At 39.6% G+C, this 27311-nt stretch overlaps 2 protein-coding genes across 8 annotated transcripts in view; one reads left to right on the top strand and one right to left on the bottom strand.

The window, feature by feature from the left end:
- The window catches only part of map4k5 (mitogen-activated protein kinase kinase kinase kinase 5), a 121509-nt gene extending 106634 nt beyond the window's left edge, over positions 1 to 14875 (top strand). For all 3 annotated transcript variants that reach the window (XM_072698889.1, XM_072698891.1, XM_072698890.1), the window contains 8 exons: positions 1043 to 1101; positions 1290 to 1393; positions 2595 to 2772; positions 2862 to 2930; positions 5007 to 5099; positions 5208 to 5278; positions 11946 to 12001; positions 14060 to 14875. In XM_072698889.1, the coding sequence (XP_072554990.1) occupies positions 1043 to 1101; positions 1290 to 1393; positions 2595 to 2772; positions 2862 to 2930; positions 5007 to 5099; positions 5208 to 5278; positions 11946 to 12001; positions 14060 to 14147 (718 nt within the window). In that variant the 3' untranslated portion in view covers positions 14148 to 14875. The remainder of the gene's footprint in view (positions 1 to 1042; positions 1102 to 1289; positions 1394 to 2594; positions 2773 to 2861; positions 2931 to 5006; positions 5100 to 5207; positions 5279 to 11945; positions 12002 to 14059) is intronic.
- On the bottom strand, positions 3419 to 27289 carry dmac2l (distal membrane arm assembly component 2 like). 5 transcript variants are annotated; one of them, XR_011982444.1, is made up of 7 exons: positions 26823 to 27289; positions 26682 to 26732; positions 25874 to 25999; positions 25473 to 25681; positions 22352 to 22523; positions 5192 to 5334; positions 3419 to 4559 (listed from the first exon to the last, which is right to left on the bottom strand). XR_011982444.1 is itself a non-coding variant. In XM_023790918.2 (6 exons), exons 2-6 carry the CDS (start codon positions 26729 to 26731, stop codon positions 21650 to 21652), a joined length of 573 nt encoding a protein of 190 aa, XP_023646686.1. In that variant the 5' UTR covers position 26732; positions 26823 to 27288; the 3' UTR covers positions 19876 to 21649. The 5 variants fall into 5 exon arrangements, 3 of the variants coding, with proteins under 3 accessions (XP_023646686.1, XP_023646684.1, XP_023646685.1); XR_011982445.1 differs by having other exon boundaries at positions 3419 to 4576; XM_023790918.2 differs by lacking the exons at positions 3419 to 4559; positions 5192 to 5334 and adding an exon at positions 19876 to 21665 and having other exon boundaries at positions 26823 to 27288.
- Positions 27290 to 27311: the final 22 nt, after the last annotated feature.

The following is a 27311-nucleotide window of genomic DNA, read 5'->3' on the forward strand; positions in this document are numbered from 1 at the left end:
AACATCCAGTATGCGGCAGTCCTGTAGGCGAAAATGCCTTGTTGATGCTAGAGGTCAGAGGAGAATGGGCCGACTGATTCAAGCTGATAGAAGAGCAACTTTGACTGAAATAACCACTCGTTACAACCGAGGTATACAGCAAAGCATTTGTGAAGCCACAACACGCACAACCTTGAGGCGGATGGGCTACAACAGCAGAAGACCCCACCGGGTACCACTCATCTCCACTACAAATAGGAAAAAGAGGCTACAATTTGCACGAGCTCACCAAAATTGGACAGTTGAAGACTGGAAAAATGTTGCATGGTCCGATGAGTCTCGATTTCTGTTGAAACATTCAAATGGTAGAGTCAGAATTTGGCGTAAACAGAATGAGAACATGGATCCATCATGCCTTGTTACCACTGTGCAGGCTGGTGGTGGTGGTGTAATGGTGCGGGGGATGTTTTCTTGGCACACTTTAGGCCCCTTAGTGCCAATTGGGCATCGTTTAAATGCCACGGCCTACCTGAGCATTGTTTCTGACCATGTCCATCCCTTTATGACCACCATGTACCCATCCTCTGATGGCTACTTCCAGCAGGATAATGCACCATGTCACAAAGCTCGAATCATTTCAAATTGGTTTCTTGAACATGACAATGAGTTCACTGTACTACAATGGCCCCCACAGTCACCAGATCTCAACCCAATAGAGCATCTTTGGGATGTGGTGGAACAGGAGCTTCGTGCCCTGGATGTGCATCCCACAAATCTCCATCAACTGCAAGATGCTATCCTATCAATATGGGCCAACATTTATAAAGAATGCTTTTAGCACCTTGTTGAATCAATGCCACGTAGAATTAAGGCAGTTCTGAAGGCGAAAGGGGGTCAAACACCGTATTAGTATGGTGTTCCTAATAATCCTTTAGGTGAGTGTATAACATACAGTACAACATTCAATTTCTTGGATAATTCTTCAGCAGAAATTGTGGAGAGACCACTGATTTGACATCCCATTCTGCACTCTTGTCTTTTTAACACTGACGTTTAAATCCAGGAGGTTTGCCTTGACAACCAAAATTCCTGATACAAAGGGCTGTCATAAGTGCTGTATTGGTAAGTACTGAAGTCATTTCTTTTTCTTACCCTTTCATTTTCGAGGTTGTCACCCTGGTTATGTTCTGTATAAATATGCAGTGTAAATGTGTTATTTGTTATCTGCTGTTTTACTGCATATAAAATAGGACAGTGCAGGGTCTGTGCTTAAGGTCTGTGCTTAATGAGGTCCCAATCCCTACCATCAGTGAGAAATCCCTACACAGGACACAAGTACCTGTGTGGGGCCCTGCAATCTGGGATAGTCCTGCTCCAGTGGTACGAGCCCATGCAGAGGTTCATGCTTATAAAGGTTAGTCTAAAATGTTATTCCCAGTATTTTATTATGAATTTGTCAGATTTTCTTATGAACTGAAGATAGTGCTTTGCATACTGAAAAAGTGATATAATTATGAAGTTAAAATTGAAAACATTAACTTCAGTGAGTGGATCATCAAGTATGTGTGATATTTGGTTCCTTGAGGAGCAGAGGAAGATTGGTAGGATTGATAAGATTGAATTTTGACTCTCCTGTTCAGGGACAGATAATACTAGTAACACACATTTTTAGTGTGAGAGGGTTGGGGAATCTACCTAAAATAAAGTCCAATTGCAAAAAGAAAAAAAAAAAACACTAGAAACACATGTACTCACCAGCCATTTTATTGGGAATACCTGTACATCTGCTTAAATACAATCATGGGGCAGCATGTATATATATAAATTTATATATATATATATACACATACAGCTGTGGAAAAAATTGAGACCACTGTTTTTAAACAAATCTGCATTTTTAAATCGTGGTTTAATTGTGATTCTGCTGGCTACGCTGAGCAGCAAAATGCTTTCAGGTAAAAATTTTCTGAGACAGCGGTACACAAACATAAGGTGAAGCAGGAGACACCGGGAACGACCAAAAACCAGCCAGGTACAGGGCAGAAGCGACATTCTAATGCCAGAGATGACCGTTAACTTATCCGACAGTTTCTTATGAATCGAAGGATGATATCAAGTGAACTTCAAAAGGAATGGGAAACATTAAGTGCAGGTGCGAAGTGCACTGCTAGGACAGTTTGTATCAGGCTCCTAGAAGCAGGACTGAGGTCCCATAAAGCAAGGAAGAAGCCCTTCATTAATGAGAAGCAGGGAAGAACCATGCTACAGTTTGCAGGAAAATATATATTATTCAGAGATGCACACCCATAAATTAAGAAATGAGTGAAACAAATATTGTGCTCTGGTCTCTTAATTTTTTCCGCAGCTGTATATATATAGCACTCAGTGTATGTATCTTGCCTGACTTGCAGCATTTGAAAAATTATTAAATCCAGATTACTGGGGATGAAACAAACAGAACACTGACAAAGCAGTCGGGGTTAAATGGAACTGATGATCTTCTTCAGCACAGAGAGAAATTCCACCTCCCATCCCACAATATTGTTAGTCTGATGACTTTACTTTTGAGGTCTTATTGTGTATACTTCATATTTATTGCCTTTTATATTTTGCAGCATTTTGATTTTCCACTGCCCAGCCCTCTTAAAGTATTTGAGATGCTAGTGGTTCCAGAGCAAGACTACCCACTGGTATGCGTCGCTATTAGCCAAGGCAGTGAGCCTGGTCAGGTGGTTCGCTTTGAAACCATCAACCTTAACTCCTCTTCATCCTGGTTTACAGAGATGGGATCAGGTACTACTTGTAAATCTTTTTCACAAATTCACATGCATTAGTAAATGTTCAGCAGAGGACTTTTCAACTTATTTTTAATTATATTGTAGGTGGACATCAAGTGGATGCAATCCACGTAACTCAACTTGAGAGAGACACTGTTCTGGTTTGTTTGGACAGTAAGTATATCAATAGAAGTAGCCTACATTTAGATTACTTTTTCATGACATTTTTAGCTTTAATATTAAGTTTGTCAGTACCATATTGTGGGAAATAATTACTTTAAGATTCTAAGATAAAAGAGTTTTGGAAAAACTATTTTTTATTAAAATTCTATTTGCAGATAACAGTGAGCCCTGATAATGGATAATCACATTTAGCCTTGTATATCACTTATTATTTTCCAACTGTCCACCCATTAACCAGAACCACTAATTTATAGTTTATAATAGGAAGCAGCACACGCAATATAGGGTAAATCTTGGGCATGACTGCCTGTACATTGGGGGACATTCAGACATCCATCCGCTAATAGGGATATCAACCCAACTGATGTAAACCAATTGTCTTTGGTGCTTGAGCAGAAACAGGTACAGTGAGGAAAATAATTATTTGACCCCCTGCTGAATTCTTAAATTGACCCATTAATAAAGAAATGAGAAGTCTATAACTTCACTGGTAGGTTTATTTTAACAGCAAAAGATAGATAGATCAACAAAACAAGCCAGAAAAATCATTATGTAACAGTTACAAAATAATTTGTCATTTATCTAGGGAAATTTGATCCCTTGGAACACATGCTTTAGTACTTGGTGGAATAACCATTGTTGGCAAGCACAACTGTCAGATATTTCTTGTAGTTGGTCACCAGGTTTGCACACAGCTCATCAGGAATTTTCATCCACTCCTCTTTGCAGATTTCCTCCAAATCTTTAAGTTTTTTAGGCTGTCACTTGGAGACACAAAGCTTGAGTTCCCTCCATAGGTTTTCTATGGGATTAAGGTCCGGTGACTGGCTAGGGCACTCCATGACCTTAATCTGCTTCTTCTTGAAGCAGCTTAGGGTTGTTGTCTTGCTGGAAGACCCACCCACAATGCATTTTCAGAGCCCTGGCTGAAGGAAGGAGGTTCTCTTCCAAGATTTTATGCTACATGGCCCCATCCATCTTTCCTTCGATGCAGTGCAGCCGTCCTGTACCCTTGGCAGAAAAACACCCCCAAAGCATAATGCTTCCACCTCTGTGTTTGACAGTAGGGATGGTGTTCCTGGGGTTACAGTCTGCATTCTTTTCCCTCTAAAAACAGTGATTAGAGTTGATGCCAAACAGTTCGATTTTGGTCTCATCTGACCACATCACATTCTTCAAAGCCTCATTGGAATTATTCTGGTGTTCACTGGCATACTTGAGATGGGTCTGAACATGAGCCCTCATGAACAGGGGTACTTTTTGAGCACTGCAGGATTTCAAACTATAGCTGCATACTGTGTTACCAATGGTTTTCTTGGCAACCGAGGTCCCTGCTGCTTTGAGATCATTAACGAGCTCCTCCTGTGTAGTTCTGGGGTTAGCCGTCACTGTTCTTTGATCTCATCATTGATGCCGCACAAGATGAAATTTTCCTTGGGGCCCCGACATCCAAGGTGATTGACAGTTAATCTGTCGTTCTTCCATTTGCAAATAATTCCAACAACAGTTGTCATTTTCTCGCCAAGCTGCTTGCTGATGGTCATGTAGCCCATTCCACCGTTGTCAAGGTCAACAGTCTTGTCTCTGACATCCTTAGACATCTCTCTGGTATCTCTGATGCTGATAAGATCAAAGAGCTAGAAAGGTTAGTGACAAAGAATACTCTTTAAACAAAGTAATGCCATTAAATGTGAATGCTGGCTTGGAATCTGTTAATATTTAAGTAAGTACTACTTGTGTTGTGTTAATGTGTTAATTTCTTGCTGACTTGTAGGGGATCAAATACTTACTTCCCTAGATAAATTACAAATTGATTTGTACCTGCTACATGATGATTTTTTCTTGTTTATTTTGTTGAAAATGTATCTTCTGATGTTGAAATAAACATACCATTGAAATTGTAGACTTCTCATTTCTTTATAAATGGTTGAACTTAGGAATTCAGTGGGGGGGTCAAATAATTATTTCCCTCACTGTATACACTGATAATCAATGTAAACAGTATTCAAATTCCACACTACACTACTACCTTCTTTCACCTATCAGTGTTATTGCATTTCTTTGCAGACAATTTGAAAATAGTTAATCTGCAGGGGAAGCTGAAATCAAACAAAAAGCTTGCCTCTGAACTGAGCTTTGATTTCTGCATTGGTTCTGTTGGTAAGAGTGTACTTTTATACAAAATATTTACATGTTTTTTAAATGTTAAATTTCATAGCATTGTTTGGCTTGTTTAATTTTAAGACTTTTACCTTTCTTTCTTGTCAGTATGCCTTCAGGATAGTGTGTTGGCTTTCTGGAAACATGGCATGCAGGGAAAGAGCTTCAAATCTAATGAGGCAAGTACATGATCCTTTCCAGTTTATGTTGATTTTCCTCAGCCTTCATTTGACTTCTAAAATGAAAATGAAGCACAGTGATTCTGAAGAGTATATTGCATCATTAAAGCCAATAGACTTTTGACCATAAGTACTGTGATGACCTGAATTTAGGTTGTTTTTCTTTTCTTCAAAATACATCTGAAAAAGTGGTGTCGTCTAGACAAAAAATAGAATAGATGCTGCCAAATATATTTTTAAGGAGTGTTTTGACTGACCCTGGCTGGGCCGCTGCTATTATTTAACCAATAGTGTCTGTTAATAAAGATAGTAACATTCATTCACTGTCAAATTTGTTAATTTGGCTCAATCTTTCTCCGCAATACATTTTTTTATCCTCTTCATGTGGATCTGCTGCTTAGAAAACATTGTGTCCGCAAGGGTTGTGGAGTTTGCAATATTTGTTACCGACCCGGGGCGACCCCTCCCAAATAATACATTTGATTTTTGCAATGTTTGCTGTTTATTACACTTATTGTAATCCAATTGCCTGTCATTGCTTTTTAAGATGTGGTTCTTGGTTAACTTTTTATATGTTCTTGTCAAATAAAATTATTTCTCTTTAGAAAAGTAAGATTAGGTATTCCAAAAACTTTTTCTCTAAAAGTTGCCAAAAAGTGGGGGGTGATCTTACAGTCAGTCGTCTTATATTTAGGCCAATACAATATTAGGTTCAAATTCCAATACTGTACTGCTGAGGCCTCAATTTTGGGATGTATTCCAATTAATCATAATGTGTTTCAGTTCCAAAAACTGAATGACACATTATGACAACAGTGATGTTTATGACAACAATCATAAACATCAATAATGTGTCATTAATGTGCATGACATGTGTCATGTCATTCTTATGACGGTTACATGTCACCCTTATGTAGACTGCTTCAAGTGAAGTGTTACCAAAAATTTAAAGAACTGAAGTTTGAATTATGTTTGAAATAGGCTTGCCTTAATGTGCTATACTGTCACATGAATCTGGATCTATATTTGTGTTGGATAACAAAATGTCAGTGGTTATGAAAATTTCATATTAGTGCTACATTTTACCACTGCAGGAAGGAGTGTATCCTAATTTATTGAGCATTTATTCTCTCTATGTCTCCTTTAATAGCTGATTGCATCTGTTCAAATAATATATTATTTCTATTTTTTTATTTAAGCTCATGGTTCCTGTCGTCCATATGAAAACTTACCTGTCTCTGGTTACCAATCAAAGAAGTGATGTGCATTTTGCCCTGTGGTTGCTAATCCCACTTTGAAATATCACAGTAATTAAAATCAGCAAAAGGGTTGAAATGCTATAGAAGTGCCCTTGATGTATAATGCTGACAACACAAATCATTATTGTATAAAACTCAGAGAGCACATTAGCTCTTGTGGTATATCTGAACTCCAGCTACGCTAATATGGGCAAAAGTTTTGGGACACACCTCTTAATCATTGAATTTGGATGTTTCATTCAGACCACAGATGTATCATATCAAGTACCTAGCCATGCAGTCAGGTTTACAAACATTTGTGAAAGTTAGCTCCAGTGAAGAGAACCCTTAATGCTTCAGCATGCAAAGATATTTCTGACGATTCAGTTTCAAACTTTGTGGGAACAGTTTGGGGAAAGCCATTTTCTGCTCCAGCATTACTATGCCCCAGTGCACAAAGCAAGGTCCATAAAAACTGATTGAGTTTGATGTGGAAGAACTTGACTGGCCCGCAAAGCTCTGATCTCAACCCCATTGAACACCATTGGGATGGAGATTGTGAGCCAGGCCTTCATGTCCAACATCAGTGCCTGACCTCACAAATCCTCTTCTGAATGAATGGGTTAAAATTTCCACAGACACTCTAAAATTTTGTGGGAAAGCTTTCTCAGAAGAGTGGCAGCTGTTATAGCTGCAAAGGGGGACCAACTCCTTATTGATGCCTATGAATTTAGAACTGGATGTAATTTAGGACCAGATAGGCAAGAAAAGAGGCAGTGTTGCAGTATACAGCGATAGAAAAAAAAATAAGAAATCACTCTATATTTTTAAACATCTGTATTTAAACATCTGCACTGAATCTAGGAAGCTGCAACAAAGGGGGTTTACTAATGATATTAAGAATAAAATGAGGAGGAAAAGGGCTCTCTTCCACAAATAGAAAATAACAAATGATGTCGAAATAAAGCAGCAAGTCTACAGGTTGTGTTAAAAAAATAATATTAAACTGGCTAAGAGGAATGTCAAAAGGAAGATTGCAATGGAGGCTAAGGATGACATTAAAAGTTTCTTCCCATATTTTAACTCCGAAGTCACTAATCTGCAGAATAGTATGGTTCTTATAATTGAAAATGAAATTGATATAGTTAATGAGTTTAATGATTGTTTTGTATGGGTTTTCAGTGTAGAGGACATGAGTAACATATCGACTCTTATTCCTAATCCAGCTTTGTCTTTGACCAATATATGTATAACTCTAGCTGATATGCTACAAAGCGTAGCTGAGCTCAAAATAAATAAATCGCAGCGCCCCGATGGCATCTTGCCTACAGTTTTAAAAGAGATGAGGGGTATTATTTGCCGTCCTTTAACTTTGCTATTTCAGAAATCTTTATCTGCTAGTGTGGTACCATCTGATTGGAAGCATACTAATAAAATGTCCATATTCAAAAAAGGGGATTGAAACTATAGGCCAATGGAAACTAAAATCCAAGTGAAAATGGTAGATTACCTGAATTCAACATTCTGAGGGATAGCTAACATGAATTTGATGCTGTTTAACAAATATGCTTCAGTTATTTGGGGAAGCTACAGGTGAAATTGATTATAAAAATACCTACGATGTAATCTACTTAGATTTCCAGAAGGCCTTTGACGTTGTCCCCCACAAATGGCTCTTGCTTAAGCTCAAACAGCAGGGATTTTAGGAACTGTAGCAGCTTTGATTGAAAACTGGTAAACAGGCAGGAAGCAGTAGGTCGCTCATAGTGGGGTACCCTAGGGTTTGGTTTTAGGACCACTATTATTCCTAATTTACATAAATGATACACAATAATATATACAGTAAATTGGTTAAATTCGCAAACACCAAGGTGGGTGGTGTAGCAGACACCGAATTAGCGGCACAGAGGCTACATCGGGATCTTGATTTAATTGGTGACTAGGCTGATACCTAGCAGATGAAATTTAATGTAGACGAATGTAAGGTAATCCATACAGGGAGCAGAAATATAAAGTACAGATATTTTATGGGTTCCACTGAAAGGAAGCTGATTATGAGAAAGACCTTGGTGTGTATTTTGATGCCTCCATGTTCCACTCTCACCAGAATGGGGAAGCAATTAAAAAGGCCAATAGGATGTCAGGTTACATCTCTAGATGTGTTATTGTGTGTAGGTTTGGTAAGCTTGTAGGTTGTGTGTAGGTTACTACGTTGCTGCCTTAGAAAGGGTTCAACGTAGAGCTACAAGAATGATTCCTGGTCTGAGAGGAATGTCTTATGAGGAGAGGTTAACTGAGCTAAATATGTTCAGCCTCAAGCAAAGGAGGCTAAGGGGAGACATGATCCAGGTATATAAGATTCTAACAGGTCTGGATGCTGTTCAACAAAATAGTTACTTCAGTATCTACAAGAATCAAGGCCATAGGTGGAAATTAGTGGGAGAACATTATAAAATGAATTTGAGAAAGCACTTCTTTGGATGGAGGTTACTGATCTCTGGGGCGGAAGTCGCTGAGGTGATTAAAAAGCTCCTTGGTTGTCCGGGCCCCGGGGGTGGATGAGATACGCCCGGAGTTCCTTAAGGCTCTGATGCTGTGGGGCTGTCCTGGTTGACATGCATCTGCAGCATCGTGTGGACATCGGGGGCAGTGCCTCTGGACTGGCAGACCGGGGGGACCAGAGGGTGTGGTCCAACTATAGGGGGATCACACTCCTCAGCCTGCCTGGTAAGGTCTATTCGGGGGTTCTGGAGAGGAGGGTCGGATTGTCCGTCGGATTGTCGAGCCTCGGATTCAGGAGGAGCAGTGTGGTTTTCGCCCTGGCTGTGGAACAGTGGACCAGCTCAGCACCTCAAATCTGAGACCATGGTCCTCAGCCGGAAAAGGGTGGAATGCTCTCTCCGGGTCCTTCCCCAAGTGGAGGAGTTTAAGTATCTCGGGGGAGTTTAAGTATCTTGTTGACGAGTGAGGGAAGGATGGAACGGGAGATCAACAGGTGGATCGATGCGGCGCCAGCAGTGATGCAGGCACTGCATTGGTCTGTCATGGTGAATAAAGAGCTGAGCCAAAAGGCAAAGCTCTCGATTTACCAGTCGATCTACATTCCTACCCTCACCTATGGTCATGAGCTATGGGTAGTGACTAAAAGAACTAGATTGTGAGTACAAGTGGCCGAAATGAGTTTTCGCCGCATGGTGGCTAGGCTCTCCCTTAGAGATAGGGTGAGGAGCTCGGTCATTTGGGAGAGACTCAGACAATGCTCCTCCGCATTGAGAGGAGCCAGATGAGGTGGCTCCGGCATCTGCTTAGGATGCCTCCTGGACGCCTCCCTGGTGAGGTGTTCCGGGCATGTCCCACTGGGAAGAGGCCCCGGGGACATGCTGGAGGGACTATGTCTCTCGGCTGGCCTGGGAATGCCTTGGGATTCCCCCAGAGAAGCTGGAAGAAGTGGCCGGGGAGAAGGAAGTCTGGCTTTCCCTGCTGAGACTGCTGCCCCCACGACCCGACCTCGGATAAGCGGAAGAAAATGGATGGATGGAGTGTAGTTAGAGTATGGAATAGTCTTTGTGTTAGTGTAGTTCAAGTTAAAACCTCGGGTTCCTTTAAATCAGAGCTAGATAAGATTTTAACAACTTTAAATATAGTGGTACCTCAGTTCTCGAACTCATTAGAACTCAAATTTCTTAAAAGTCGAACCAACCAGTTCAAAAGAAAAAATGACCTAGAACTCGATCTGAATCTCAGAAGTTGAACCGCGAATGGCGACCTAAGAAAACTTGTACGCGTGGGGGAATGAGTCACGTGGCACGTGTGTCAGCGGAAACAAAGGTTAACGCTTCAGTCTCAGCCTCACATTCGCTGTGATAGCATCGTGCATGTTTACACTAGCTGAATACATATATTTAGACAGTAAAAATACATTTAGACAATGACAGTAACAGTAATTATATAATAAAATACATTTAAAAATAAAGATTTCTTATTTTAATATCATTAATAATAAACCATTAATACATTTAATTATAATAATATTGTCGTGCCGAGCGGGGACAGATTGGAGACAAAGGCGCAGACGTCAGGGTGTCGGGGGAATACGGGGTTTAATTACAGGTAAGGCAGGCAAAACACAAATGGACAATACAATGACCAGACTGGGGAAACAAACTGAAATGCGAACTAAATACATAGGACTAATGACAACAACCAGAAACAGCTGATCGGGGCAGGACACATTGTTTTTTTTTTTAACTTTACACATTGTTTGGATACATTTATTTTCTCACTTTACAAATTAATACTGTTTTGATAAATGTGCTTAGATGTGTTTAGTACAGTATATGCTCTTGTTTTATCCTGTTCAGAAAACATATTTAGGTTGGGGCTGGGAACTAATTAATAGGTTTTCCATTATTTCTTATGGGGAAAGTTTGATCAGAACTCGAACTTTTAAGGATTCAAACCCGAGTTCTGAGGTACCACTGTAATTAGTTTAATTCTACCCAAAAGCGAGCATGATGGGCCAAATGGCCTCCTCTCATTTTTAAACTTATGCTTTTCTGTAATGGGATGTCATAAAAGTTCCTGTAGGTGTAATAGTCCGGTGTCCCAATACTTTTGTCTATTTGGGGCACTTTTTCACTACACCAAATACGGTACTTTTGGTACTTTCACTTTTCCATTGACTTCTGGTCGAGTACCAGAACCAAAAGCTCCAATGTCAAAAGAGCCAAACCAGCTGGAGTACTTCTTTAGTATTTTGGTACTTTGGGGTAGGACTTCAACTGACAAAGAAAGCATTTCGTTATGCAAATAGCCTGCCAGTGACAGACAATACAAACGTTGCCCTGAAAACAGTTGCTCAGAAACTCAGAAAACAATCATAAATGAATTTTTTTAAAATTTCATTGTGATCTGGTCGGAGGAAGATACACAACAAAAAGATCATAAGCCCATCTAGTAGTTATGAAAATGATTACGACTGTTTTGGGGAATGCATGCAACACTCATGCAAAAACAGCGGAGGTAAAAAGCAGGATATTACACAAAGCAGGATATTACCTGGACAAGACACCAGTCTATCACAGTCACACACAAAATCCAAAACTAAGGGCAGTTTAGTTCACCTGATCTTGTGTTTTTTGTACATTCGGAAAATTCTGGGCAATGGCAGAACATACAAAACTGACACAATTTATAGTAATAACTTACTGTGTATTTTATTTTTCTTCTATTTTTGCTTTCCTGTGTTTCTGTGTAATGTGTAACAACTGCAGTTTTGCTTCGTTAATATAAAATGAAGAGGTATGGTTTTCTTAATGAAAAACTGTGTTTGGAATATTTGTCTTTGCAACCATTAGTGATATTTTTTTAAATAGCTAGGACTTTCAGAAACTGAATATTCATTAAATTGTCGTCTTGTTCATTCATAGGTAACCCAGGAGATTTCTGATCAAAGTAGGGTGTTCCGATTGCTGGGATCTGACAGGTACAAGACATCCTGGAATATTTACATTTTTAGCAAACATTACATGAATAGATGTCATGATGCCCTCTGACACAAAACACAAAATTACATAAAATGTTATAAACTAACTTTAATGGCATATGAGTTTTCACAGGCCACAGAACCTTGCACATGCTTTATGAATACACAAACATCTTGCAGTTTTTTTTCTTTGGTCGGACAGTACATCCCAGATGAAGTGGCTCTGAAATTTCATGTAATTCATACATTACACAATGGAAAAAGATATGGTGTGTGTGATGCAGTTAGAGGTGGACAATCTTCCCAAAAAATCATATCGCAATCTTTATAACACGCAATTACGATCCATGATCTGAATTGCGATATTTCTTCTCAGTTTTGAAATGTACCGTTAAGAATACCCTGATCAAACAAGCCCAAGGACTTACCTATTAGCATCACTTAAAACATAATTTTGCATTAAAGACACTGTTTTCAAAGTGGTAATTAAATTAAATCTTATTTTAAATACTATATAAAGCCATGTCAGATGCTTTCTTTTAAGGTGGCTGAATATATTTGTTGTATTACCTCTGCAAGTGTCGATCGTAGCCCAACCAATTTTACAGATAACTTTGCTTTTTGTAATATCTGACCGTGCACGATGGATTCACACCTCATGTGTCTGCATGTGCAGCATTACACTTTACAACATATTTTATGACGGTAACCAATTTTTGCAACTTCATTTCATATTTTCATGACCCAATGCAAGGTGTTTCTCAATACCAAGAACAAAAAGTCCATATTCGTGGTCTCGTGGTCAAGACTAATCAAACAAACTTGGGCCACAACAAATCATGGTCTCGTTTGGCGAGGATCCAACCAAAGTATCCCTGATATTTTGGGTGGGGCAAGAACGACATCCAGGGATTTTTACCATCCTCTGTACTTCTGTTCTTGAAATTGGAACTGCCCTTCGGCAATGGAAGATGACATAAAAAGGGTACAAGAGAACACAAATACAGTGATGTATGCATATTGAGAAACACCCCTGGTCCCATCATTTCTTTTCACTACATTAGGTTCAGTTTACAGTCTGCGTATGAGCAATCTTCACCAGCCCAGAATGACATATTAAGTCACATATCCCGATTTTGGGTTCTTTGTGTTCTCCGTCTGTTCAATGAAAGTTCTGCATAGCACCTGTACTTGCTTGAGTGTATGGGTCTTGTTAGGTACCCTGGTCATGGTGGGTGATTGTATATGTCCTTTCGTTTCAGAGTGAACCAAAGCTATAAGTATACCAAAATACTATGTCGCTGAGCAGCAGAAATTTCAACTGATGGAAATATAAACTAATATTTCATATATGGGATACTTAGTTGCAACAAGTAGATAGAAATGGATGACTGTTGTGAACATTTAAAATGAAAAGCAAAGAAAACATTTATTTTTTTCCCAGTCAGCAAAATTATTAACACCAGTTCTTGCTAAACAATAAAGCCACCCCTGTAGTTTAATGTAAATATAGAAAATAGTTTTCCGTAAAATGGCTTGATAAACAGATCTGACAGTACCAGGAAATATAATGCAGTGCAGAATTGGAGGTACAAATCAGGCTGGTGATATGGATCATGCCTCATTCTACTAGATGATTGGCCAATTTATATCATGTGTCTCTATCACAGGGCATCTCATGTGATATATTTGAAAAAGAGTTCAATGTGAGGAACTGAGGAAGTGTGGTATGAATCGGGTAGTGACACATTATTACTGGCCATCGAAGTTTTATGTGAAGTTCCGAAGTATTAGAAAGAGGACATAAAACATCACAATCTCTGCGATTCACATGAAAAGTAGATCATGAATGTCTTCCAAATTGCACACCCCTAGCTGCAGTTAAATCATGTGTTTGTGTATGTGTGTTCATTTTTTTCCATGCTAAATTGCATATTTTGCATGTCACCTGATGCTGGCCATTTAAAGATATTTTCCACGTTATTCTTTAATGGGGCAAATTGCGAATTAAGGATCTATTCTCTATATCTATTGTGACTATTCTTTCTGCTCTTACAGGGTGGTGGTCCTGGAAAGTCGGCCAACAGACAACCCCACAGCTCTGAGCAACCTTTATATACTCGCTGGCCATGAAAACAGTTATTAGTAAAACTTCCTGCTTCCACTAAGAAGATTGTTGGTGGTGGCAGCAGAACATGGGGCCTTCATTTTGTTAGGAGATGCCGAGTAAAACTTAGTGTTTTACATAGATGTTCTGTAAACACATACATATGCCCCTTTTCATTCGTGCACATAGGGCAGCCTTTGACTACAGGGTGACAGGTGTGATGTGTCAGTTCTGAGGCAGCTTTAGGTAGTTTGTGGGCCATTGTGTGAATTTCAGTACCTAATCAATTCCCACACAGCCATACACATTTAAAAATAAGCCCATGCTGGAATAAATGGTAAGTAAAATATATAAACAGGTTTGCATATGTGCCATATATTCTATGCTCATTAAAGTGAGATTGGCATTTGAAAAATGTGTCTTAGAAAAACAGTACATCCAACGATGTTAATCTGAATTAGAAACAAAAAAAAAATGAAATAATATTAATTTTATAATACATGGTTCAACTGGCTAATGTAAATTATTTATTGAATTACAAGTGTATTTACTTTAACAGTGTTAAACTTGACAGTGTTTTGGGAGACAGATGGCACAGCTTCTCTGGGATTGAAATACTTATCAAAAGTTGAAATACTTATCAAAAGTTTCCTGAGGAGCTTTGCATTATGTATGGCTTTTGTAATATAGAACTGCTTCACTCTTCTTGATTGTCTTTACTTTGAGTATTTGAATATAGTATAAATTAAACTTGTACTGGCTTGTTACATTTGCTCAGTGTGCATTATATAAGCAGCTTTGTAGATTTTTGTGATATAAAGCTTGGTCTTCATATCTGCATTTTCCTTCAATTACTAATTTTATACTACATTAATTCAATTTTATAATACCTGTTATGTTTTACGAATATATACAAACACATAATATAGGATAAGTTACAGATTAATGCTGCACTTAAATATACTGCTCAAAAAAGTGAGCACTTTGGAAACATATCAGATCTCATTGGGGGGGAAAAAAATCCTACTGGGTATCTATACTGATATGGACTGGATAATGTGTTAGGAATTAAAGGATGTCACATCGTTTGATGGAAATGAAAAATATCAACCTACAGAGGTCTGAATTCAAAGTAAAAAAATTATGTGGCAGGCTATTAAATTTCATTGCAGCAACTGAAAATCGTACTCAGTAGTTTGTATGGCCCCCACGTGCTTGTATGCATGCCTGACAACGTCGGGGCATGCTCCTAATGAGACAATGGATGGTGTCCTGCCAGATCTGGACCAGGGCATCACTGCGCTCCTGGACAGTCTGAGGTGCAACCTGGTGGCTCGGATGGACCAAAACATAATGTCCCAGAGGTGTTCTATTGGATTTAGGTTATGCAAACGTGGGGGCCTGTCAATGGTATCAATTCCTTCATGTTCCAGGAACTGCCTGCATACTCTCGCCACATGAGGCCGGGCATTGTCGTGCACCAGGAGGAACCCAGGACCCACTGCACCAGTATAGGGTCTGACAATGGGTCCAAGGATTTCATCTCGATACCTAATGGGAGTCAAGGTGCTGTTGTCTAGCCTGCAGTGGTCTGTACGTCACTCCATAAATATGCCTCCCCAGACCATCACTGGCCCAGCACCAAACCGGTCATGCTGAACAATGTTACAGGCAGCATAACGTTTTCCATGGCTTCTCCAGACCCTTTCACATCTGTCACATGTGCTCAGGGTGAACCTGTTCTCATCTGTGAAAAGCACAAGACGCCAGTGGTGGACCTGCCAATTCTGGTATTCCATGGCAAATGCCAATCGAGCTCCATGATGCTGGGCAGTGAGTACAGGACCCAGTAGAGGACGTCAGGCCCTCAAGCCATCCTCATGCAGTCTGTTTCTGATTGTTTGGTCAGAGAATTCACACCAGAAGCCTGCTGGAGGTCATTTTGTATAGTTCTGGCAGTGCTCATCCTGTTCCTCCTTGTACAAAGGAGCAGATACCGGTCCTGCTGATGGTTTAAGGACCTTCTACGGCCCTGTCAAACTCTCCTAGAGTAACTGCATGTCTCCTGGAATCTCCTCCATGCCCTTGAGACTGCTGGGAGACACAGCAAACCTTCTGGCAATGGCATGTATTGATGTGCCATCCTGGAGGAGCTGGAATACCTGTGGAATCTCTGTAGGGTCCAGGTATCTCCTCATGCTACCAGTAGTGACACTGACCGTAGTCAAAAAGGATGAATTCAGCTCATTTTACGCTTATGAACACCCCCACTAGAGCGTCACGGTGGCGTTTCAATACGTCTCTTTTACAAAATGAAGAGTTTTGCACCTTTCTAAGAACTAGCTTGAAGACTTTCATAGAGATCAATACAGGTTCAGTAGATGACCCCAGGTTTTTATGGGATGCCATCAAGGGTTCCATCAGGAACTCAGCTATTTCTTTTTCATCTTATCTTAAGAAAAAGAGACTTCAGAAAATAAGTGAACTAGAAGACATTCTTGCCCAACTTGAGTCAGAACTACAGAATACACAGGTCGATGCCCTGTTGGGGAAAATATCTGTAACAAAGACTGAGCTGAATTCTCTATTGAGACAGAGGGCGGAGTTCCTAATACATAGAACCAGAAGAAATTATTATTTCAATGGATCTAGACCGAGCCACTTGCTAGCTTTACGACTGAAACAGAATGAGAAATACTCTAATATCATGGCTATTCAAACACCTACAACCACTTTAACCGAACCTGGTGAAATTAATATGGAATTTAAAAATTTCTATTCTACCCTTTACTCTTCTGAAATAATCCTAAACAACGATCTCTGTCAAAACTTTTTCCATGACCTCAATCTTCCTACTCTTCCTAGTTACGACCTGGGGAAACTTAGCGCTCCAATTACATTGGAGGAGTTGAGGAATGCTCTTGGTAGTATGAAGAAGGGAAAATCCCCTGGTTGGGATGGTATTCCACCTGAGCTATATCTTGTCTTTTGGGACATACTTGGCCCACCGCTGTTGGACATGATCAATACTGCTATTGACAAAGGAGCTTTCAATTCAGGAGTCAACACGGCAATAATTACATTATTACTTAAACCAAACAAGGATCCTTCACAATGTGGTAATTACAGACCCCTATCACTTCTGAATGGGGATGTGAAATTGTTTGCCAAAGTGCTTGCCTCACGACTTGAAGGATTTTTGACAAAATTAGTTCATAATGATCAGACTGGATTTATTAAGAGCAGATTAGCGTCTGACAATATACGCCGGCTCCTACACATTATTCATGCAGCACATATGATTGATTTCCCTTGTTCAGTTCTATCGCTTGATGCTGAAAAAGCATTTGATCGTTTGGAGTGGGATTATCTTTGGGCTACTTTGGACACTTTTGGATTAGGCTCAGATTTTATTCGAATGATTAAGGTCCTGTATGCAAACCCCTCTGCTATGGTATATTCGAATAACGTTTTCTCCTCTCAGTTTCCCATATCAAGGGGCACCCGTCAGGGCTGCCCCCTGTCTCCCCTACTTTTTGCCCTTTCGCTTGAACCACTGGCTCAGAAAATTAGACAACACCCAGATATAGTCCCTATTTCCTTCAGTAATACTGAACACCGTATATCATTATATGCAGATGATATTCTTCTTTATGTTGGTGACACGGGTTCCTCTCTTCCACATTTATTATTCACCTTTGATAAATTCAGCTCATTATCTGGATATAAGATCAATTGGACTAAGTCTTCATTAATGCACTTGAATTCAGTTCATTCTGCTAGGCCTCTGCCCCCTAGTATCCCAGTGGTGAATCAGCTTAGGTATCTCGGAGTTGATATTTTCCCTTCTATATTTCGCATTGCATCTCATAACTTTCAGAGCATATATAATCAAATTGAGAAGGATATAGAGCGTTGGTCAAAGCTTCCAAATTCTTTACAAGCCCGCATATCAGTAGTTAAAATGGACGTTCTTCCCCGCGTAAATTTTTATTCTTCAATGATTCCCCTCCCTCCCTCTAAGGGTTATTGGGATAAATTACATTCTCTTATATCGAAATTTATATGGAATGGGAAGAGACCGCGTCTTAGAATAAAAACCCTCCAACGGGATAAGACACAGGGCGGATTGGGTTTACCAAACTTTAAGATGTACTTCTGGGCTTTTGTGCTTCGACCAATATCTACATGGTTTAACCCGGTATCCTCGGTCTCCTGGAAATTAATTGAGGAGAATATCTCTCAGCCCTATAGGCTTCAAGATTTAGTGTATTCTAACATACCATCTAAAGAGGCTAAGTCACGTCTAGGCCCTATAATTTCCTACCTACTTAGGATTTGCCATACAGTGATGAACCATACTAAGGTAGATTTAAAATGGCATAAGCACTCTCCCGTATTTAATAGTTTCTCTCTACTTATTGGGAAAAAACCCATCTCTTTTCCATTATGGAGAAATAAGGGTGTGAATGTTTTCAATGACCTGTTTGATGAAGACGGTTTGCGTGCTTTTAGTGATCTACAAGCTGAATATGACCTACCTGGTGCATCATTTTTCTTTTATTTGCAATTGAGATCTGCCATGAAGGCATATGGTGTCCCTTGGGGTGTTCCACTGCTGACCCATCCGTTGCATCAGTTATGTGCGCCACAAAAACAAACCCGAGGGTTGGTTTCCAAACTCTACAAATTTATCTCTGACCCTCGTACACCGCTGCCAGCAGAGAGTGTGTGGCGTAGGGACCTCACATTGGTTGGAGAGGAAGAAATTTGTTGGGACACAATATGGGACACAATATGGGACAATCTATATGACACCTCCAAAAACCCTGACCACCAATTAATACACTATAAATTTATACACAGGATGTATTTAACCCCCAGGAAGCTCTACGCTATGAAGATTATTACATCTCCTAATTGTGACCTTTGCACACTCAATGCTGTTGGGTCATTTATGCACATGTATTGGGATTGTCCCAATGTGTCTGCTTTCTGGAAACAAATCTCCGCTACCTTGAGTGATTTGCTTGAGGTCACTGTCCCCGTTTCTCCTTCCTTACTCCTGCTCAATGACGATTCCAGTTTAGAACTCTCTCTCCAACAAAGACGCATACTGTTGGCTGGACTCACTGCAGCTAAGAAAATGTTGGCATTGCGATGGCAGCCACCTCATGTTTTGTCATGGCAACGATGGGCCAACTCCTTGTTAGACATTGTTATGATGGAGAGATCCGTAGCCCGGATGCATGTAGCCAGTCAGAAAACAATCATTTCATGGGATGCAGCTTATAATCTGATCAAAGAACGAGTGCAGTGCAATTATTCATAAGGAACTAGATGATTTGTGTTTTTGTATTGTATTTACATGTATTTTCTCTATTTGTATCATACTCTGAGATCCAGGGTGGGATGGTTAGGGTGTCGCCGAGGGGGGGTTGGGGGGAGGGTTTTTGTTATTGTTATTGTTATTTTATTTTTATATTGTCTTTACTGTGTATTTCATGGCTATTCTGTGTTGTTCATATCTCTGAATATACACAATAAAAATATTTGATCAAAAAAAAAAAAGGATGAGGAGAGAAAAATGGAGTGGCCTCTACCTGTTAAACCATTCCAGTTTCGGGGGTCGTGTCATTGTTGCCCCTCTAGTGCACCTGTTGTTAATTTCATTAACACCAAAGCAGCTGAAACTGATTAACAACCCCCTCTGCTACTTAACTGACCAGTTCAATATCCCAAAAGTTTAACTGACTTGATGCTATACTCTGATTAAAACATGTTCCTTTAATTTTTTTGAGCAGTGTATAAACATTGTGAACGACATGTCAAGGTTCATTATCTTAAAGAACATTTGAAAATATTATAATAAGATTATAATTTAAGAACATACATTATTGATTTTTTCCCCCAAGGCATTTGATTTATTGATCCTCAGTTCAAGTAACACACGTTATAAGCTCATCACTTGGGATATAAACTTTTAACAGGAAGGTCATTCAGTTTTATTTCAATTTCCAAAAAAAATGTTTGCATCACCATTTTTGATTTTGATTTAATTTGGCAAACTGAATTATACATACATTCTACAGCTCAACAATGTTTTAAATTCACAAAAACTAAATGAAAAAATGCAGATCATGAGATGTACTTTTGGCCTTGAAAAAGAAACAAACTTCTGTACTCTTTTGAGCTTTCCAAAGAGCTAAAGTTGAGCCATGTAGTTGTAATAGTAAGAGTTACAGCTCATAACAAAACATTTTGAATTATAATTATTTTGCTAGCTGCTGTATATAAAAGGCATAACTTGAAGGGATTTTTTTCATCAAAATGGTGATGCAAAGGTCATTTGTTGAATTAAAATGAAACAACCCAGGAAAAAGGTCTGAGTTCATGTTTTCCTTGAATATAAAGTAAAATACTGATTAGTCTACCTTAATTTGATAGCAGAAATTGACAGATTATGCTGTCCATAACGGCGGCAAAAGGAGACATTTTACTAAAAGGGCTGTTGCGATATAGTAGGTTTCTGCATTCTTGGCTTTCCAAATAGCTGTTGATACCCAGCACCATTCGTAAAAATAAATCTGGGCAATGCCAGATTTTTTTTTTTTTTTTAAACAAATTTAGTTTGAAAGTGGTGTTGATCTACCCATCCATCCCTTTGCAAACCCTCCACAACCTGTACAGGATAAGCATCCAGATTGGCTCAAAATATTACAAAAACTGTAATAAACCCAAATACCGTATTCTTACTAGAAGTTTACATGGTTTAATCATGGATCAAGTTGTTCTTATTTACAGAAAATACTCTCTGTCAGAATAATATGCCTGTTTTCTTAGGATTTGTGTTTCCAGCAATTCTCTGCTCTATCAGTAGCAGCATACTGGGAAAATTATGAATATTGCCTTGTTAACTTTACCAAACATTTTAACTGAATTGTATTGGAATTTCAGGTTTTCATCAGAGGAATTCCTTTACAAAGACACTATGATTATGTGTATTAGAGTAAATAAAAATGGTCTGTGACAATGGCTAGGAAACATATGGTCTACAGGCCTACAACATTACACAGCACTGCACCTTTGTTCTTAGTAAACTGTTTAAAGTTTACTCGGTGCACATTGTAACTCAGAAACCTGCTCACACCATGGCTATACACAAAATAAGTTCTCAAATTAATGTATCATTTAAGTCTTGGTTTAAGTAAATTCAAATCATTCACATTTACAACACATTTTTTTATGGACAGCTTTGAAACTAGACAGTGAAGTCTTTTTACCCTGATCTGAAAAAGCAATATAATACTGACAAAAAGATTTTCTTGACTGCTGTCACTTGTTCCATCCTTTCCCATAAGTGAATCCTTTCCCTCCTTCCTTAAGTGAATTACATAGTTTCTACATTTTGTTATACTTTCATATACTTCAGAAAAGTGTTTCAGCTTAAAAACTGATTACACTGAAAGATCACAACAGTTCCTCCATAATAGTCAACTTGGGAAGGGCTGTGTGCAGTGTCCTTATGGTCATCTTCTCCTTCACCCCTGGAAGGTCCTGGAGAAACAGGTGCTCCAGGTTTCTACAGCAAACCACACAAACAACTAGTCCTACTCATTTCAGCTAAGTAGTGGTTGCAGAGATTTTTTATATAATTTACAATTGTCTGTGAAGATTCTCAGTCAATAATTTACAATTATTTTCAATAGTGGTGCACCAATCAATCAATGCTTCACTGCAACTGTTAATCAAGTTCTCTCTTGGAGCCACATTTAAGGAGGTTGGCTACAGAGCATCAAGGTCTCAGGAGATGTACCCCTTGGACTGCAGCCAAGCATGCATAATCTTGACTTTCCACCTCAGATAGTTCTCTGGTTTTCTTTCTTTATTCTATGCTCACTGTTGTACATATAATGGCTTTGAACAGGAAAGTGTCCTTTTCCCTAATCAGAAATTTATACTACTGGAACTGCAGATGAATACCTTCTAAGTAAATTAGAATCACCTGCTTGACATCTAAGGCCTGCTAGAAGGAGCCAAGAACACAGTTGGGGGCATTTTAGAATTTCTCATGCAATTTATCATAAATTACTACTATTTTGTTTGTCCCACTACAAATCCCAACAAAAAATGTACCAATCAATTTTAACAGTTTATTGGAAAGTAATTATTTGTGAACAGATGCAAAAATTTTGGGTCACAACTCCATCTAGAAACTACTACATTTCACAGATTTCACATACCTGAGTTTGTGCAGGGCAATGATGCCTCTGTCAGTCACATTGCCACAGGAGATGAGCTCCATTTTACGTAGACTGCACTGTAGGTTTTCAATTTTGCTCAGTCTCTCTAAACAAGTATCTTCTATATAAACACACTTGTTAAACCGTATCTCCTCTAAGTATTTCAGACCATCTAAAAGGGAAAAAAGGGAAAAAATTATTCCTCATATCCATCTTTAAGCAACAGTGAATATTTCCAGCATCTTATTTTATATTTTTTGATCATACTGGTGACAGACTGCAAGTGGTTTCTTACACCATCCATGAATCTATACTTGACCTTCTAAATCTGTTGCTGATTATATCTTGTGAAATGGTAAACACCAGTTTGCAATAAAAATCATTTGTTTTTGATAAAGAAAAAAAACTTATGATATGGTTTCATTGCAGGTATCTTTATAAGATGATATACATTGCAGATATCTTTATAAGATGATATACACTGAAACTGATTAAATGTTCTTTTTCATTAAAATGCCATGAATTGCCACCTCATCATGGTGGAGGAGTTTGTGTGACTCTGTGATCCTATGACCTATGCCGTCGGGCAATTGCCCCCACTAGTCTCCCAAGGCAAATTGGTCCTAGGTGAGTGGCCAGACAGACAGCAAGGACAAGTTACAGCTATGGGACCCTGCCCAGGGGTGCGCTTTCCAAAGCTCCCATTGGCAAACTACATGGCTTTTGGGAAACGCACCCAGATTTGGGGGACCAGGGCCCCATCCTGGAGTGAGGCCTGGGTGGGGGCTCAAAGTTGAGCGTTCATTGGCTGGGTTTCTACCCATAGAGCCCAGTGGGGCGCATAGCCCGAAGCAATTACATGGGTCTGGCCTTCTGTGGGCCCACCAATGGGAGTTTGGTGCAATGTAGATCACGTGGCTGTCGAAGGCAGGGGCCTCGCCAGACCGATTGTCAGCTACCAAATCTGGCTCTAGGAACATAGAATGTAACACCTCTGGTGGGAAAGGAGCCTAAGCTGGTACAGGTGGTACAGTGATATTGACTTGATATAGTCAGGCTCTGGAACCAACCTCTTGGACAAGGGCTAGACTCTATTCCACTCTGAAGTTGTCCATGACGAGAGACACTGGGCAGGTGCAGGTTTACTCATGGCCCCCAGTGCACCTGGCACTAGAGAACCCTAGCCCGCAGTTCAAGGTTTGATTTTGCAACTGTATAGTCGGATCTGAGACCGCATGTGTTGGACACTTCAGTGAACTGAGAAGCTGAGCTGTCAACTGATCACCACCTGGTGGTGAGTTGGATCAGATGGCAGGGGAAAATGCCAGATAGACATGGCAGACCCAAAGGCATAGTGATGGTGTGCCAGGAGCATCTGGCAGAGGACCCTGTCAGAGAGATCTTCAACCCACACTTCCAGCAGAACTTCTTTCTTTTCCTTCCTTCCCGATGGAGGCTGGAGATATTGAGCCTGAATGGGTGATGTTCTAGGTTCTGGGCTGCTATTGCTGAGGTGGCTGTGTGGACCTGTCGTTGTAAAGTTGTTAGTGCCTGTCACAGTGGAAAACCCCAAACCCAGGGGTGGACACCAGCAGTAAAGGGAGCTGTTAAGCTGAAGTTCCTGAAAGTGTTTGATATCGTCCAGCAACATTGCATGGAGGTTGTGGACAGTGACTTTGGACTGAAGAACTGGGGTGGTGGTCCCAATCTTTAAGAAAGGAAACAGAGTATCTGTTCTAACTTCAGGGGGATCACAATCCTCAGCCTCCTTGGGAAGATCTATGCCAGGGTACTAGAGAGAAGCGTCTGTGTGTTGATCAAATCTCAGATGCAGAAGGAACAATGCGGATGCCGTCCTGGTTGGAGAACACTGGAGCAGCTCATCACCCTCACAAGGACAAATTAGGGTTCATGGGAGTTTACGCAACCAGTCTACATGTGTATAGTGAACTTGAAAAGGCATACGAGTGAACCCCTCAGGGGGTCCTGTGGGGGGGTGCACCAGGAATATCGGGTATGGGCATTGTTGCGGACTATCAGATCCCTAAACAAATGGAGCGAGAGTTTGCTTTGCATTGCTACCAGTAAGTCAGACTCGTTCCCGGTGGGTGTCTGCAATGACATTAATGAAGCTTCCATTACATTTTATTGTAGCAGATTTGTAACCTTAATTAATGTTACTTACACCTGTGCTTCTTATACTATTTCATGTCAGTTTGGCTGCCATTAAAAATTCCCATTAGTGATATGAAATCATGCAACTCTACCTTTAAGTCAGCAACAACTCAAAAACCAAGGACCAAATTTTCTGGCATGTTCATGACATTATGATCTAGCTTTAGTAAAAAATTAATAAATTTTGAAATATAGGTTTTTTTGTTGAATTTTTTATATTTTAATCAGTTATTACATAGTATTCATTCATATGGGGATAGCATATTTGTTCAATCTATAGAGCTGGACAATAGCTTTAAAACAATATAAGGACCACTTCTGTGCAACTTACATTAAGGTAAATAAAAAAAATAAATAAATAAAAAAGTTAGTTCGCTTAAATATCCCTCAATATTGATCCTAGGCACGCCCAATTTCAGTTTCATGGGTTACTCATGTGACCAAATCAGCATGCCAAGTTTTAAAAGCCGTGATGAGGTGCGAAAGTGTGATTTGACATGGAATGACCCATGTAATTAGGTAAAATTACTTTAAACTGGTGCCTCTATTTGTAACTGAATTGTATTTTTACTGAATATGTCTTTTTTTAATTATTGTTCTAACAAGCAAAGCATCTGTGGCAGCAGCAGACAGGTGCTAAAAGCCCATTCATACCCTGAAGTCCAAGGAATACAATAAAATTATAGCGAACTAGTGTGAGGAGAGGGGGAAAAAATAAATTAAAAAAAAATGGAGGGAGGCAGGGTACCCTCCACAATAAAAAGACCTCTGCATTTCAATTATGGAGTTGTGTCCCCCCATATCAAACTCTGCTTATGCCCTGGACAAGTAATTGATTCTGATTGGATGTTCTTCAGTCACTTGGGTTAGTTGTTGAAATTAAATTGCATACAAGTGATTGTGGTTGCTTTCTTTTCATTCCTGCTATAGAATGCCTGACACTCACCCAAATGGTCAAATCCCCGGTACATGATACAAGACTCTGTAGCATCAATGGCCTCAATCTTGTATCTGCCCAAAGGGCCAGTGGGCAACCCATTGTAGTCCTGCTGCCAGCGATCAAAGCCCTGATACCTCACTTTAGCTCCACATCGCAATAGCCATTCTGATGCTGCACGGTCTGGACCCACTTTCTTAATTCGATCATAATCCACTCTGGAAAATTAAAAATCCAAGTTACATTTAAATACTTCCTCAGTAATAGTCGGTAGTACACTTGTGTGCATTTTGTATATTATATAAAGATGTAGGGCTAGCATTCCCCCCCGTTACTAAAGGCAACTGAAAAAGAAACAGTTTCCATTCGTCTGTTGTGGCAGAAACGTTCAAAGCTCTTAGAAATCTTACTTGTTGAAAACGGCATTCAACCAACTCCAAAACGGTCTAGCGCTTGCTTTTGGTGTGGCCATCTGGAGGGCCAGGGGTGTGTGTGCAGCCTTGACCAACAGGATCATCATTGTTGCCTTCAAAAGTCTGTACGTTTAACGAAAATTAAAAAAAAATGTTAAATGTTACTTTTATCGACGGTTAAAGGCGGAAAATTGGCACTTGGGATGTGTGAAATATTAAAACAGTAGCTTTAAGACCGCTTTTAATTGCAGTTTAAATTTTTAATTGCATGTAAACTGAGCGGAGGATTCACAATATCCAAACCACAGATACAAATTGGTTCTTTATTACAAAAAAAAAAAAAAAGAGTGGCATTTGCACAAAACAAAAAACAGTTACCACTGGTCCACATTTTTTAGTACTGGCCATAATTAATCGGTTTAGCTTCCGCTCGGTCACACACAAGCATTTAATACACTGAACATGTCTCTCACAAATACAAGTGTTCCACTCAGTGACATGCACATTAATTCATACTCTGACACTGGACATGTACCAATAAACCGTGAACACTTCAAACGTATGCCAGTAAGACTTTGCAAAAACCCCTTTTAGCAGTGCTAACACACGAAACAAAAGACAAAAGAAATTTTAAAAAGTTAATCCGCCCGGACCACGCCACCCTTCGACTACTCACGCGGCGGACTAACAAAAGAAACCATACAAACTAAAAACATAGAGCAGCGGCAAACTATAACATAACAAAACAACATTTAACATACGCAAATGGCTGCACTACCAACATTTCAATAACTAAACCACGTACCTTTTACAATAAATCTTTATTTCATCCAACAGGCACACATGGCAGTTCATGCTAAAAAAAAAAAAAAACAGAAAAAAAAACACTTTAATAAAATGGACTGTTACAAGTATCCCTTTCTTAGCTTATAAAAATGCTGCTTACCAGGGCTGAGAGGTGCTCTCGCACAAACAGGAACCAGTCGACCGTCACTGTTTCCGACCCCCCCCGAAACCTACCCAAACTATTGGTTCCTGACCCTTTTATACCCGCACGCCTCCACACCCACCATTAGCATAATAAACTAAACACTTACACAGCCCCACGGGCTACATACATTTTAATAAATTTGTTTTTTTCTAATTCAATACAATTATCTGAGCAGGCAGAAAAACCAGAATCACAGATCAAATGTGTGGACGTATATGCAGACAGTTCATTCACTGAATTGACAACTATTTCTGAACATAGAGTGTGCAACCAGATGTTTTCTTTCGAACGGATTAATAGTTCAACAAGATATCCCTTTATCACACGCCTGCTCGGTAAGTCAACCAAAAGCTGAGTACTTATCTGCAAAGCTGTGTCAATATCACTGCTCGATTAGTAGCTCCTACCCGATTTGCAAGTCGCACGTCCGCGCATGCGTACCCC

This window comes from Paramormyrops kingsleyae, chromosome 14, assembly GCF_048594095.1.
Source record: "Paramormyrops kingsleyae isolate MSU_618 chromosome 14, PKINGS_0.4, whole genome shotgun sequence".
Classification (NCBI taxonomy): domain Eukaryota; kingdom Metazoa; phylum Chordata; class Actinopteri; order Osteoglossiformes; family Mormyridae; genus Paramormyrops; species Paramormyrops kingsleyae.